The following is a 16,591-nucleotide window of genomic DNA, read 5'->3' on the forward strand; positions in this document are numbered from 1 at the left end:
CTGCATTGGCAGGCGGATTCTTAACTGCTGCGCTGCCAGGAAAGTCCATTGGGTGGCTTTCTACTGTTAAGGGTTTAGCTTCACACAAGAGATTTCTTTTGGGCATCTGTCATGTCTCCACTGTCAGTAGGTGTAGAGTCAGAAGAGAGTGCAACCAAAAACATGTCTTTTGTTTTAAAAAAAGGGGGTTAGGGGTAGAATACAGTAAAAATAAAGTTCTCCCTCTCTCTCTCTCCATCCCCTTACCCAGGGATGAATGCATTAACAGTTTGAACTGTGTGTGTATACACTTCGACAGGTCGCTTTTTTATTTAGCAGTGTATTACCTACATATTTCCTTTTCAAAAATTAAAGAAGTAATGTCTGAAAATGGTTTAAAAAAAGAAACTCAATCCATACAAAAAGCTACAAGGTAAGACAGTATCCTCCATTCTTATTGCCAGTTTCATTCCTCAGAAGTAACCACTGTTAAAAGTTTGTGATTCTTCTGGGAAGTACTATTTTAACTTGAAATAAAGTTCAACCTTTTTTCTTGATATAAGCCTATCGATCCCCCACTATGAAAGATAAGGAGTTTCGTGTCTTTAGCATACCTCCCACTGTTTCTCATTTACATATGATTTCTTCATAATATTTTTACTTTTTTAAGCTACTTTTTAAAGAATTATTTCTCCTGGTTGACTTTTTTGCTTTAAGTAAATTTGTTTAATGCTTCCATTTCAGGTTTGCTCAACTTCAGACAGTATAGGTTTATCCCTGAGACAAAAGATGAGGACATCCTTGTAGTTACCCTTGTTGCACTGCTCTTACCCTTCGACTCCCCAGTTTTTGTCTGTGATATTAGTTTTCATTGTCAAGTATTATCACGTTTATATTCTGTCTTTTAATACAATTCAGGTGTAAGTACTTTGTCTAAGATTGAGACTTAAGAATTAATAACCAGAAAGAACGTTGGTAACATAGTGATTATGTAAATGTTATTCATTCTGTAGCCAAGTAATTTTTTTGGACACATAAAAAATATTCTGTTATTAAGATTTTGCCACATGGAAGAAAATCTTCCATGTATCACTGTGTAGTAAATACTTTGACTTTCTTTGTAGCTTCCTTTATGATTTCCTGAATCAGATTCAACTTATATCTCATGTTATTCTCTTTCTTCAGTTCCTTTTCCAATTTGCTGTATTACTTTCTTGAGTAAGTTTTTCATAAGTAGTGTGTGAGTGAAAAATATTCTGAATTCTGGAATATGTAAAAAATACATTCTTAGTTGATTGGTTTGGCTGGATATAGAATTTAGTTTTCTAACTTTTCCCCTCAAAACTTTTGAGTTATTCCATTTCTTCCAGTGTTTTGTTTTGCTCATGAGAAGCCTGGCTGTAATATAACCTGTATTACTTTGTAGATACCTGTGTTTTGTTTTTCCCCCTCTCTGGAAGCTTTTGGAATTTTATGTTCTTAAGAGTTCTGCAATTTTACCAGGATATGTCTGGGTAGCTCCTTTCAGCCTGAAGACACTATATTTCTTCAGTTTAGGGATACTTTCTTCAATTCTGTATTTTTTCCTTCTTCTCTTGCATTCTGGAAATTCTGTTAGACAAATGTTTTGCCTTCTGACTACATCTATAGATTGACTTTATGTTCTGGATTCAGGAATATTTTCTCACTCTTATCTTGGGCATCACCAACCTGGTATTCAGCAAAGGTCAGTTTTATTATTCACTTCATCCACTGAGTTTTTATTTCAGAATTTATCTTTTAAGTTTTCTAATGTCCTTATTGTTTGCTTTTTTTGGTATACCATTATATTTTACAAATATTCATAAATCTGTCTGATAATTTGTGTTATTTGAAAAAAAAGTTTATCTTGAATTGTTTCCCTTGGCCAGTTCTCTTTATTTATCCTGGCCGTTTTTCTTTTATGCTGTTAGTTTTCTTCAAATGTCTGGTGATCCATGATTTTGTATTAATATTTATGAATGAAAGACTATATGCTATCTTAAGTAGCTGACATGACCTTCCTCTGTAATTATGAAAGTCTGTGTCATCAATAGCTATCTTCCTCAGGAGCAAAAACAGTTTGCACCAGCATTTCCTCCTGTCTTATGGGATCACCTGTGTTTCTGAGCCCGTATCCCCCCACCACCCCTGACGCTACTCCAAGAGATACTCTTGCTGCTTTACATAACACTCCCCATTCTCTGCCTGAGACTCTATCTGCCTCTGGTCACTGAGGACAGTGGGGCCAGTGAAGGATGGGAAGGAAGTACGAGAGACCCGAGGGGAGAGGGAGAATTTAGGATTGCTAATTAGCTATTCAGAAGGAGGAGGTTTGACATAGGCCCTCTGTGGTCTAGTGGTGACGGCTGCTAGTACTGGGAGATGGTTGGAGGATGAGAGCAGTGCTTGATGAAGTCATATCTCCTTTTTTTTTTTCCAAGTGATTAGTTTACAATGGGGTAAATGTCAATTTTTCTGTTGTTTGTAATCTTATATTTACCATGTTTTGTGTGTTCAGAAGTTGTGCTCATATTCCATATGTTTAAAGTTACGCTAACATGCTTATTATTTTGTGTTATACACTTGAATTTATTCAGAATTGATGTGAAAATAGTAGTTGGCTTGTCAGGAGAAACAGATGAATTTTTATTTTTTAAACATAATTTTCTTAAATGAAATTTTTCTTAGTTTTCTAGGGTTAATTCCTTTGACTAAATATATAGAGATAATCAGAGAGCAGACACAAATAGCTAGAGAAATCGTGTGAAATGGCAATTGTGTGAATGTTGAAGTATTGATCGGTATTTCTTTGGTTTGCTTGTTATGGTAGAGAAAGGCATTTGAAGAAGAAAGAGCCAGTTGGTTAAAGCAACAGTTTCTAAATATGACTACCTTTGACCACCAGAACTCAGAAAATGTGAAACTTCTCAGTGCCTTCTCAGGAAGTGAGTACTTCATAAATTCTTTAATCTGAAAACGCATGTAAATAAAGTAGATAATTATTAATATATAATTTTAGCAGTCACCAGTAAGAACTCTCTAATTGGAACTAAAAATTAACTTTGATATTTTATTTACTGTAGTCAAAATAGAAATGACAGGAGGACTTTGCATACCCAGAGCAACTTTTGTTGTGAGTGTAATAATGTCAAGTTTTGAAAATTCACAATCTAGAAATATTTTTTAAACTAGATCCTTCTAAATGTTTGTGGACAGTGCATAACAAAGATCACCGGATTAGCTAGACTAGACTCATAGGGCCACAGTGGATATTTAGATTAATTTGTTCTCTCACACCTCACTTAAAACTGCAAATGAATCTAGTCTAGGACCCTAGTTAATTACCTTCACTATATTTAATGCTTGTCCATATGTAGTGCCTTTTTTCCTTCTTTTTTTTTCTTTTTTTCTTTTTTAAACAGGTTCTGATCGGGACAACCCTACAGTGCACTCGAGGCCACGGCAGAAGAAGCCTCACGGTGCGCCTAGTGGGTCTCCAGTTTGCATGTCTAAACTTACTAAGTCTCTTCCTGCTTCTCCTTCTACTTCAGACTTTTGCCAGACGCGTTCCTGTGTATCTGAACATAGGTACTGGTCTATAGGTGATCTTCTCACATGTTTGTTAAAGTGCTAGAGTTGCGTTGCAAAGGAAAAGTTGGCGTGTCTAGGACGAGCACCAGTAGAGACTCTGGAGAGGAATTGAGTAGATTGACTCATTCATTGTACAAATATTTATTGGGTATCCTATAGACACCTGTTAGGTGCTGGGAATACAGTAGTGAACAAGGTAGCTCTGGTCCCTGTCTTCTGGGAGCCAAGTCATATAATGTGATTCTTTTTACTTCACATGTAAAATACAATTTAAAATACAATCTTATTTCAGGAGTTACCTAATAATTTAATTGTATTGAATAGAAGGATATTGTTTTGATAGTTTCTGTAGAGTACCTATTTTAGAGTTTCTTGTGGTATGCCCATTTTATTGGTGTGGAAGGACAAAGACCCGAGAAAAGCCCCCTCCCCTTGACTGGTGAAGAGGATCTGTGCCCAAGGATGACAGGGCAGACAAAGTTGCTCCCCACCCCCAGGAGAGCCAGATACTGCTTTTGACTGATGCATTGTGGTATTTTCCTCTGTCTTAAGTTGTTACATCATTTTCTAAGGTATAATATCAGTACTCTACCTCAGAGCCTATTCCAAGATTAATTTTGAGCTAAGCAGATAGAACATTCCTAGGGAGATAGAGAGGAGTAGCAAAGAGCAAAGGGACATGTCGCCAAGTGTGGTGGTGACCGCTCTCCTCTTCATTAACATAGGAGACAGTGGCACGAAGGCCTTCCCAGGCGCCTTAGAAAGCGGGAGCCAGGGCTGCAGCACAGTTGGCCTGTTGTAGTGAGAGAGAGACTGGCGTGCAGCTAAGTGCTGAAGACGCCAGCTAGCCCTTGGACCAAGAATTGTTAAATAGATAAATTTTTAAACAAAAATATGAAGTTTTAAAAAAGGACAAGGCACTCTCATTTGTAGTTGGCCTTTAAAAGGATTAGGACTCTAAGTAAACACTGGGGGGCAAAAAGGGAGCTGGGGGAAGAGTCCTCCAGGCAAATGTAGGAACCCTGAGGCGGGACACGGGCGTGTTTGTGGATGGCGAGTGTAGTTAGTGAGCACGACCCGGAGGTGTGAGGGTGGGAGGTAGCATTATGTAAAAGTTCACATGTATACACAGGTAGAGGGAATGAGGTCAGGGACGCTGCGTACCCGTCACCCAGGTTCAGCAGTTATCAACTCATGACTGATATTGTTTATACCCAGCCCACTCTGCTTGTGCTCCGACACGCACTTGCGATTTCATTTGTCAACTATGTTAGTCTGTACTTGCAAGTCGGATATTGTTCTAAGGGCAATGGAAAAGCATTGGAGACCTTTTAAGTGAGATAATGATTTTTTAAAAATCCAAGTTTTAAAAAGATTACTTCATTTTATTATATGAGAAACAGATTGTAGGAGCACAAGCCAGGAGAGCCAGTTAAGAAACATCAGTGGAGTTGAGGTGAGAGATGTGGTAATTTGCACCCTAGGGTCATTACATGAAGACAGAACTGTGCTTGGATTTAGGCTGTGTTTTGCAGTTAGAGCCAATAGGTTGATGTGTGAAATATAGGAAGTTAAAGTTTGTTTAATTTACAATCAAAAGATAATATAAGCTCAGAGTATTTTCTTACATAGAATGTTATTGAAGCCCCCAAATTTGACCAGTAAGAACTCTGTGTACAGATGTAGACAGGCGTTCTGCTCACCATTTACAAATACAGGCAGCCCTCGGAGATGTTGCAGATTCAGTTCCAGACCACTGCAATAAAGCGAGTATCGCAACAAAGCGAGATACTCAAACTTGTTGGTTTCCCAGTGCATATAAAAGTTATGTGTGCACTGTACTGTAGTCTATGAAGTGTGCAATAGCATTATGTCTAAAAAACAATGTGCGTACCTTAATTAAAAAATACTTTATCACTAAAAAATGCTAATTCGTCTGACAACCCAGGGTTGCCATAACCCTCTGTTTATAAAAAAAATACAGTATCTGCAAAGTGCAATAAGTTGAAATGCCATAAAACGAAGTATGCTTGTAATGCATTCTGTACCTAAAAGAGAACATAGCTTAGTTGCCTCAATTATTTTTATGTATTTAAAATTTTTACTTTGTTACATAATTATTTTTAGTTGTAAAGTATTTAACATAAATATTCCTTGAAGACTTTGTTTTGTGTTTAATAAAAAGTCCAACATTTAGTACCTACACCATAGGGTACTGTGAGATTCGGTACCAATATATGTAAAGCACTTAAAACAGTACTTGGTCCATTGTAAACTTTCAATAACAGGCTATAAAAATAAAAATATATGTAAACATAAGTGGATTATAAAAATGCTTTTCTGTTTTTTGTGTTCAAGAGCTATACTGAACAATGTCAGTGGCATAGAAACAGAATTGTGGATCTTAAAGAAATTTCATTAAGCTGTTCACAGATACTGGCCACTGAGGGTAAAACAAAAAGTCATGTAACTAGTTACCAGGAGAGAAGCTGTGCAGCTTGACATCGTTCTTGAAATTTTAAATTATTTGGTATATTTGGATTCCTGCTCCTAAAGCACCTTGGATCTGGGTTCGTAATAAGATTATGACAAAATAATGAGGAATATTTGTAGCTAATTTCTACAGCAACATCCTCATTGCTCCTTCACTGTAGAGAGGAATGTTACATACGGGCTGTGCCTGGATTCCCTGCAAAGTACCTCTTGTACTAAGTTACGTAGAGAACTTAGTTCATCATTGATCTCATCTCATCTGAGACAGCAGGGATTCTGAATCTGAATTATAAGCAAGTTCCTTTTTTTTTTTAAGCAAGTAAGTGTAAGTAAAATTGTCAATTATGTTTTTGGTTTAGCGTTTTAGAATTAAAGCAACTCAATTTTTTTTAGGATTGCCACATTATAAGGTTGAGTTAGTTAACCAAAGTCACACCAAAAAATGAACATTTAGGCAAAAGAAGTTTTGTGAAAAAAATTACGTAAGATATTCAGTTGATAAAAATGTATTGTTCATTGGTTCAATCCCATGATTTGCAAGTAATCATTTAACTAAATTTCCTCGTTTTGAGGGTGGTTGCAAAGCATACCTCAGACTGTATCTCTGAAGCTAGGGACTGTGTCTGTGTTCAGACACTTCGATTGTTATTGTCCGACACTTGAAGTTAATTGAGCATCATCGTTAAGTGCTTAGTGTGTGTTAACTCATTTAGTTCCCACCCCAACCCTGTGAGGTGTAGGTTCTATTATTATTTCCATTTTACAACTGAGGAAGCTGAAGAACAGGGAGGGTTAACTTGCCCAAAGTGACGTTGTAAGTGGTCCAGCTGGGATATGAGCATAAACCATCTGTTCAGGGTCTGGACTCCTAACCACTTTGTAGGCACTCATTAAATATCTGCATGAGTGAACGGATGGAGGATGAAAGCATGCATGAACAGATGGATGAGTGAAGAAAGAAACTATGAAGAGATTAGAAACTAGTGACGGAAAGACAGGGGTGTGGGGAACATTAGCTTTCAAAACTCACGTGTTCTCTATCTACCTTAGGCTCTAGTTGGGTAGCATCCTTCACAGTAGACTGAACAGATAAATAAAATAAATAGATGGATAGATAAAAGTGACCATGTTGAAACACTTTTGTGTTCTTGACCAGTGTGTCCTCAAAATTTACTTAGCATGAGACGAGGGAGTAATCAGATTTTAACATTCAGGCATATCTAAGGTATGAAAGGAGGAGGAGATGGTGATGAAGATCTCCCTTTTCTTTCCCCAACAGTTCCATCAGTGTACTAAATACAACCCCTGAAGAATCTAAGCCAAATCAGGTTGGAAGAGAATGTACAAATCAGAAGTGGAGCGTGGCATCAAGGCCTGATTCACAGGAAGGTGGCTATAGTGGACGCTCCTCGACCTACGCAAATTCTCATGTAGAGAAGGATGACTTACCTTAGACATGTGAACTGGGATTTTTTTTTTTCATTAACGTTCATCAAATTTCACATCTGAGTTGAAACAGGGTGTGTTATAAAGTCAGTCATCTCTAATAATTTAAAGTGGTCTGTGTTGTTTGTTTGGACTTCCCTGTTCCTCCCCCAAAGAGCTAAAATGTTAAATCTATTTAAAAGGATATAAAAGCTTTGGATATGTATTTTTAGTAACAGAAGCACCTGGTTCTGTGAATAAAGGAATGTATAAACGTTTGGATGGAAACAAAGCACTAGAATGAGTTTCCTCTTATAGGTATTAAAAATAGCACTTTTAGGAAACTGATTATTGTAAATGTTTAATTTTGTCTCATATAGAGTTGGCATTGGAAGTTTAGCCTTTCCTTGAATGTATACTGTAGCTTTTTAACAAAGCAAGTTATATATTTATTATGTTTAGTGTGATTTGAAATACCCTCTTTCATATGTTTTAAATAAAGTAAAATTTATGTATGTTTTGTACATAGATATACATGATTATGTTAAGAGGCTTTAAGATTTAAAGATTTTACACATCCATAATTATAGTATTTCATGCCAATAAAATTTTTATTAGTGATATTCTGTTTACAGATGTATTAGAGCCATTGCCACATTATGCTTAAGAATTTTTTGAACCCATCTGAGCAATAAATACTGAAAAGCTATTCCATGAAGCCAAGTTCTTTAGATCATTAACATTACTAATGTTACATTTTGGAGATTTCTACAGCATTAGGTTTTTTTAATATGTAGGATATTACAATTTTTCAAAGGATTATTGATTTTAGCGTAATAGAGGTAAGACAGAGAGTACCTTTGGATGAAACAATTTAAGAATATTGGCTTAGGATATTTGGATGATAGAAGATAGTAAGGTATTTAAGATGTTTGGATGGTGATATTTTCTCTACCAGATGGGTACCCATACCGTAACACCTATACCAGCAAAGGCTTTGTATAGTTGCCAATAATTCATTAATAATTTTTCAATGAGATATTTACTGATAAGGAAATCTGATAGCATAAAAGCATCAGATTTTATAGTCCAGATACGATACTCTGGACAAACTTGCCATTTCATTTTCAGGACTGACTGCATGTTTCTTCATGGTTGTTATTGTTATTATTATTGATAGTAAGAATAATGTAAGTGTGGGCCCAAGCACTTTCTTAGAATTTTCATCAGAAAGCTTTAAGTACCAAACTGAATTTGTCTCTGCATGTAGAAGCCTACACATATCCAGTCCTTGCTATAGGTATTGTAGTTTAGGCCCATCTGCCTTCCCATTTTCTAGCAGTTTAACCATTTGTATTCACTCGCCTGGTTGTGGCTGTTCAATTTAAATTTGTCATGTTAAAAAGTACTCTTGTCATCCACCCACTATATATATAACTCTTTGGAGTTGCGTAGCAGCAGCCATTTTTTTCAGGGTTAATAGCATATTATTGAGTATCTTGTAAGACATTAGTGAAAGTACTCATGAGAAAGTACCGCATTTATAGTCTCAGAAAGCTGGCTCTTGAGCAAAAGCAAATTAGTCACCGCATTCAGCTTGGTGCATGCCCCTTCTTTACCATTTAAAAATATTAGAAATGATGCAGAATTTCAGAAGTAGTACCATACTCCAAAGGAAGAAACAGCTGTGATATCGTTCTTTTGCTATTGAGCAATAACGTGATCAAAGAAAAGCAATCACATTTTCTAAATAGGCAGTGATATATTTGTCAAGAATTGGGGGGTTTTTTTCAGGGGTTTCCATGATATACTTGGCTAGAAACAGTGTTCTAATTTTTAGAGTAATCTCTTATTTTAGGAATATTGCATTCCACAATGATGAATTTCTACAAAGCAGCATCAGTTTTTTGTTTTTTTTCGTTTTAAAGTTGGTTGAATTCTCATATTGGAAAGAAAAATTCCCTTGAGACTTACTGTGAAATCTAAGGTGTGAAAGAAACAGGAAAATGAAAGCCAGGATCATTGTGCTTTTGATAAAAGATCTGCCAGTAGTTGTATCTTTTACTTAACAGCGTAGAGTTTGCTTTACATTCCAGCTCCAATGATGATTCCTATTCATGCTAAACTTCCCAGAATGTTGAAACGGTTTCCATGCTGGATAACTCCTGACTCCACACATAAGACTAGATTTTATTTCCCTTCCCTGTCTAGGTGTTTGCAGTGTACTAGTAATACAGCCGTGCTGCAGTCTTGTGCATTTAGCCACGACGAGGTGAGAGCACCACGTTCACTTTTGCTTGAAAGTCCTCCTGACCATCTTCAGTGTCTTCTTGTTGATCAGGATGCAGATCTGAAACATTCTGTGCCTTATTTGTTTTTATCCATTTTGAATTTTCAAAGCATAAAAGTGGCAAAGAAAATTTAAGAGATTTTATTTCCTACTGTTAAATTTTTATATCTTCAATTTATGATGAGAAACTTAATAGAAGAACAATCCTACCAGAAAATTAAGATTAAAATTAAACTTAATAAATAGGTACTTTCTTGTAGAAGCAATGTATTAAATGTTTAGATTCACGGAACAATCCACGGCAAATTGTTTTCCTCGTGGTATAATTAAAATACTGTCGTACTTAGAGTTGCATTTTTCGTACCTTTGCTGACCAGACTTGTTCATAGGCCTGTGGTAGCACTTTTTGTGGGGAAACATATTCCATGGTGCATGGTGAGAAGGAGAGCGCCCTAGAATCCAGTTTTGACCTGTCCTGGTGGAGCATTTGAAAACGCCCAGAATGCCAGGAGAGGCTTTGCAGTGTGTACGCGCAGAACGCTGTGAGCTAGCAAACCCCTTCTGTGATTGCCCTGTTGTAAAAGTCTTGAACACCTGTTGCCTGATGTAAATCATGTTCTTATTTCTAGATTGGATTTAAATTAAGTATGGGTCTTGGAAGTCTAGTAAATATACTTCTTCCTATGTTTGTCCTTAATTTTTTTCATTCTTTTCATAAGCATATAAAGTAGCTGCTGTGTGTCAGGACTTATTACTACCTTCTAGTTACTGGGGAGAGAAAGACAACTAAGCATGCTCCCTGCCACTGAGAATCTCTGGGTTGAGTGGAAGACCAGCTATATAAACCTAAATAGTCATAAACAATGGGAGATGCTGTTCAGACATTCGGTCTGGTGATAAAACTTGGACTCATTGTTCTGCTCCAGGACCACGTATCCATCTCCTAACAGTGACATGGCAAGCTTCTAGTTAAAGAGTCTTTGCATTATTTCCTATGGGAAGAACTATGTAATTAATATATTACTGTTTTGTTTTTGTTGGGTGTTTGGTTTTGTTTTTGTTTTCTACAATCAAAATACCTGCAAAGCAGCATTAAGAATTTCTGCCCACAGGGCTTCCCTGGTGGCGCAGTGGTTGAGAATCTGCCTGCCAATGCAGGGGACACGGGTTCGAGCCCTGATCTGGGAAGATCCCACATGCCGCGGAGCAACTAGGCCCGTGAGCCACAATTACTGAGCCTGCGCGTCTGGAGCCTGTGCTCCGCAACAAGAGAGGCCGCGATAGTGAGAGGCCCGCGCACCGTGATGAAGAGTGGCCCCCGCTCGCCGCAACTAGAGAAAGCCCTCGCACAGAAACGAAGACCCAACACAGCCATAAATAAATAAATAAATAATTAAAAAAAAAGAATTTCTGCCCACAAGAACATGTATTATTATCTAATAGGAAAAGAATTTACAAAGATTTGGGCCATGTAGATAAGGATAATGAGATAGGTTATTCTAGTCATTTCTCTAAATATGATGTTTTTTTCAGGTTGGATGTAGATTAAAGTGGAATGGACTGATTAAATTATTTGATTTATATAAAAATACTTCACTTGACTCGTTGGTTTTTTTGTTTTTGTTTTTGTTTTCAACATTTACAAATACCTGATTTCAGAGGTCTTAGGAGGTACTGTAATGCCAGTGATACATAAAGATCCTGGTAGAGATCCTCTTATATTTTAGATTCAGAAATACTTATACCTCATATGATGCTTAACCCATAGTGAGCACATAACATTTATTAATGAGAGAGATGACATACTAATGAAACAAGTAGCACATCACTTCATTGGCATGAATGGACTAAATTTCAGGTCAAAATCCTGAAACTCTTCTTTCTCAGGAGGGTTAGGAGCCTTTTTTTTTTGGTTGATTTCCAGCCCTATCTAGCTTGGTTCCTCGCACAGAGAATTGGAATAGAGTAGGCCATTCTACAATGAAAAACACCAAACTTGTGTGGTTCAATACAAAAATTGAATTCTTGCTCATGACATGACCAATGTGGATTGGGCGGTCTGCTCCATGGCCAGCAATGTTGTCAGATCGGGGAAAGAGCAGACTGGCAGGTGATGGTGGATAGTAAGAACCAGATCTGAAAGAGACACGCACATTGCTTTGTCCACAACCTAGACCTACAGCCTCAACCTAACAACAAACAAGACTGGGAGATGCAGAAAATGAGACTATTTGGTGAGCACTGATAGCTCTGCTACATAACGTGTTTGATGTGTTACTTACTTTAAAAAAATATAACCAGCAAAACATATTACTCTGTGCAAGGGATTTATTACTGATTATTAAAGCTTCAAATCATCTTAATTTTTAGAAGGAATGTATCTTAAGACTTCTCTTGCCTTCTCTAACCTTTTCATAATATGAAGTTTTTTAATGTTTAAATGGTAATTTTACATGTTTACTAAAATATAGTATGCTGGACACACATTTTCTTTTGATTCAACAACCCTGCCAAAAAGAATATTAACCTTCCTATTTTTAGAGAGTTGGTAACAGACTCAGATGTCAAGGGACAAATGCGAGCTCACATAACTATAAGTGACAAAATCAGAACTGAAAAACCCAGATCTTCTCATCCCTAAATTTCAACTTATTCCAGCCTGCTATAGTGCCTTTTGGTATGGCTTTCTAAGTGAAATTGTTCAATTCTTAACCCATAATCTGTCACCCTGTCATCTTCTACACCAAAGGTATTGATTGTTTGATCCGCATACGAGGCTCACCCTTGTTTTTGTTAATGGTGACCGTGGCAGTCCTATTCAGAACTGAATCTCTCTACCTTTTCAAGTTTAGGGCATTAAGGATCTAATTGAGATAGCTAATTTAATAGCAAATAATACTCTTAACGAAAGGCCACTGAGTAATGCCAAGATATACCTAGACAGCCTGCTTTTTCTGCCGTGTCTTTTGTTCTCTCGCACTGTGTGCACCATGTCCCTCTGTGACTACAGTCACGGTGACCAAAAACATTGTTTTGTCCGATGGTCCAGTAATCTTTTGCAGATATCACCATGAAAAATGAATGTTAAAGTAGTAGAATTAAGTAACGTGTATGAATATTTTTACTCAATTTAGAAAGAACAGCTGCTTGCAGGGCAGCTGGAGATTTTCTAGTTTCCCTGCTGTGTCTGCATTTAGATATTTAGTTTTCTTGTTTCTGGTCTGTCAAGACAGTTTCCTGGTTACAGTGCTCCGTTAAAGCAAACCACGCCCCAGCCCAATGTACTGATTAGAAAAAAGCAGACTTTTGCACGTTCCCTAAAGCCCTCAGACTGAGACCCTAGAACCTGCCCTCCATTCCGGTTCTCTGGACCCAATTCTCTAATATACCTGGTGTCCAGCTAGGGATGGGGTCAGACACTGCTGGTTCTCAACCCTAACAAGTGTCTGCACCTATTCCTCTCCAGCCCCTAAGTGTGGTCGTTACTTGATTACAACATCATAATTAATTTACCCCGAATACCTGTAACTCTAACTCTTTCAGAATAACCTTTTTTCCTGATTTTATATCAGTGAAAAGGTTCAATGAAACAGTTCTGAAAGAGTTGCCCAGGAGTGCAATGCTTTTATGGAAGATCGATTAAACTCTTTTAGCCTTTTTCTTTATCAGTTGCTTTTACCTTGAAAAGTAACTAATTGATAGATTATTTTTGGTGGTTTCATTCCTTTTTAAGCAAAAGGAATTAAATAGTGAAAAATCTCTATAGATTATTTGAATTTAGTGAAATCAAACTTTCCCAAACAGTTATTTCTTCTAGGCTTAACGCCCTAAAGAAAAATAGAAATCCGTCAACAACTAGTCATACAAAACCATGTCCTATGTTAGTTCTAAGAAACTATTTTGATCTTAAAGAAACCATGGAAAATGTTAACTGGAATTAGAAAATTCAGCTTTGATCCTTTATTTCTGACACAGTATTGCTCATTTTTATCAAAGGCAAAGATCTGAGGAAATGACAAATTCAATTCATGCTTTTAATTTAAAATCTAGAAATTATTGTCCAAACTGAGAAGTTTTCAGTAGTGAAAGGGGAGCTGTTCGTAATGAGGCCCATACCAGAGGTGTAAAGTGGGATGAACGGTCACCTTACTTGTGGCTGAAGGCTCCTCCAAGCAACCAGAACTCTGACTTGAGTTTCGACTGTTTAACCCTAATCCCTTCAAAACTACTCCCTTTAATTCATACCTCAGGTATGGTTTCTATCAGTAAAAGATGGAGTCAAGTTGTAGTCTATCTTAATGTACAGTCAGTTCTCCTAAAACACTTGGTTTAGAAGTGCAACGCAAAAAATCAAATTTGTCCCAGTGTGATTGATACATTAGGGGTTGGTTTAAGCATAGTGCAAAATTCACGTTTGCTAATGCGTGATTCTGTCTGTGAGAAACACCAGGTGGATACGGAAAACGACCCCCAGCTGAACTGAGCTGGGTAGGGACACATAAAACACATAGACACCCCAAATATCCACCAGCAACTTCAGTTTACCATGTGTGTTACAAGCAACACCCACCGCTATCTGGCATTACAACTTCTCCTTCCATTTCAGACAACTTCCTGCCGCCACTTTACAATAACTCACAAGCTACAACCTTCCGACACCCCTTCCATAAGCAAACTTCCAGTCTTTTCCAAAGTCAAGTGCTGTATTTTTTGTGGTGTTTATGTGTTTCTTAACCATTTAACATGTATAAAACTCTGCTGCTGGTTGTATTAGGATTTATTTTTTTCTGAGTCACTGATGAAGGTTTTGAGTGTTGTGCCCATAATCCTATTTTCTCCAAACAACACCCTGTGTTATTTACTGTGCAATTTTGCACATGGTGGTCTTAGGAGTGCATTTGTTGTGTGAGAGCAGAGCTGATAGAAAAGAGCAGCCTTCTGTCGACTCATTTATAACTCAGGCTGCTGGAGAGCCTCTCAAAATTCCATGCCAACTTCCCTCAACCTACACATCCGTGACACAATCAAACTGCTTTTTGTGGGTAGACACTTACCACATTTCAAACAGCCCTTGCTGTGTTCCAGACACCACACTAAAGCCATAATAAGTAATTTCTTTTATTTCTCCCAACAACTTTATAGGTAGGAGCTATAGTTATACCCACTTGACAGATGAGGAAACTGAAGCAAGGAGAGAGCAATTTGCCCAATGCCACACAGCTAATATATGGTGGAGCTACAGTTGAGCATAGGAATCATATTAAAATTATTTTATGGCATTTTCTCTCAATCTGATAACATCTATTTTCCTTTAATAGTAACTTAAATGTTATGTCTATAAAGCTTTTTCCCTGATTCTATAAGCAGGCAGTCACCTCTCTGCTTTCAGAGTTGAACTTTCTTTAATTCCCTCAGCAAATGTTTATTGAGTTCCTAGTAGGATTGCAGTGCTAGGTGCTGGGGCTGTAACATTGAAGGTGACTTGGTCATTGTTGTCAGAAACTAACAATCTACCAGGGGAAACAAGTGAGTGAACTATTGAAGGCAGTGGGACAAGCATTACAATAGAGGTGTCAGAGCGCTCAGAAAATCAGAGAAGGGGGGCAGCGACTTTGACTGGGAGGTAGGAGATCAGAGAGGCTGTTTGAGCTAAATATTGAAGAGTAGACATTCCAGGTAAAGGAAACAGAACAGTTAAGGTCAAGGGTGTGAAACCACAGAACCTTTATTGAAACTACAAGTGGTTCTGTTTGCACAGAGTAAATGGTATAGGAGACCAGTGGGAGAGTAGGCAGGGGCCAGGTTAAGAGGGTCTTGGATACAAGGGATTCTGAATTTATCCTAAAGGCTTGGTGATGCTTTTGAATAAATCAAGCAGGAACGTGACACAAGCAGACTGTTCCTCCTCTCTCCTTGTCACAGCACCATGAGCATTCCTCTATTATAGCATTTATTACAAATGCCTTGATTGTGCATACCTCCATCATAGAATTTATCACGATCTTAATTTCCAGATGGAAGCAATATGGAGAATTGCTGGAAGGAAAGCAAAGTGGAGATGAAGCCAGTTTGCAGTAACCCAAGCGAGAAGTGATTGAGAAAGGGGATGGATTTACAGGTAGATCTGATTGGATGTTGGAGTTAAACAAAGCACTCTAGGCTGATTTCCAACTCAGGTAATGGCAGATGATAGAGTGTAAGGGAGAACAGCCTTGGGAGGTCATGTGGGAAAGAGTTAACTCAGTAGCCCTGGGCTACCTGTACATTACTCCCAAGAAAGTTCTGTCTTTAGGGTTGGCCCTTGGCTGGCTCCTGGGAAATAACCTCTGAGGCCTTGGAATAGTCTGCCCGATAAGAATGTTTTTATATGCCTGAAGCCTTGGGCCGTGCTGTACGGTGTGACCACATAAGTTCATTCTCACAATGTGACTCATGGTGAATGCCTGCTTTTGCCCCATGGGGCTGGCATCTGAGTAGCTGAGGTCATTCACATGGGTGCTCCACGCCTATGTGACTGACTCCCAATAAAACCCCTGGATGCCAAAGCCTGGGTGAGCTTCCCTGGTCGACAACACTTCACAGGTGTTGTCACACATCAATGTGACTCCACTGGGAGAGGATACCTGGAAGCTTGTGCTTGATTTCTCCTGTGCCTTTGGATTTTCCCCATGTGCCTTTTCCCTCTGCTGATTTTAATCTGTATCCTTTTGCTGTAATAAATCATAGCCATGAGTGTAACAGCTTTTCTCAACTTGCGAGTCCTAGTGAATCATCAAGCCTAAGAGTGGTCTT

General features: G+C 37.9%; 1 protein-coding gene across 12 annotated transcripts in view; it reads left to right on the forward strand.

Annotated features, from left to right (window-relative positions):
- The window catches only part of SSX2IP (SSX family member 2 interacting protein), a 42,520-nt gene extending 31,146 nt beyond the window's left edge, over positions 1 to 11,374 (forward strand). For 9 of the 12 annotated variants that reach the window (XM_082408379.1, XM_082408386.1, XM_082408387.1 and 6 more), the window contains 3 exons: positions 2,831 to 2,945; positions 3,423 to 3,588; positions 7,364 to 11,374. In XM_082408379.1, the coding sequence (XP_082264505.1) occupies positions 2,831 to 2,945; positions 3,423 to 3,588; positions 7,364 to 7,538 (456 nt within the window). In that variant the 3' untranslated portion in view covers positions 7,539 to 11,374. The remainder of the gene's footprint in view (positions 1 to 2,830; positions 2,946 to 3,422; positions 3,589 to 7,363) is intronic. The other 3 variants (XM_082408390.1, XM_082408380.1, XM_082408382.1) reach the window with 3 other exon arrangements.
- The last annotated feature ends 5,217 nt before the right edge of the window (positions 11,375 to 16,591 follow it).

The sequence above is a fragment of the Balaenoptera borealis genome, assembly GCF_965194805.1.
Source record: "Balaenoptera borealis genome assembly, chromosome: 1".
In the NCBI taxonomy this organism is placed as follows: Eukaryota; Metazoa; Chordata; class Mammalia; order Artiodactyla; family Balaenopteridae; genus Balaenoptera; species Balaenoptera borealis.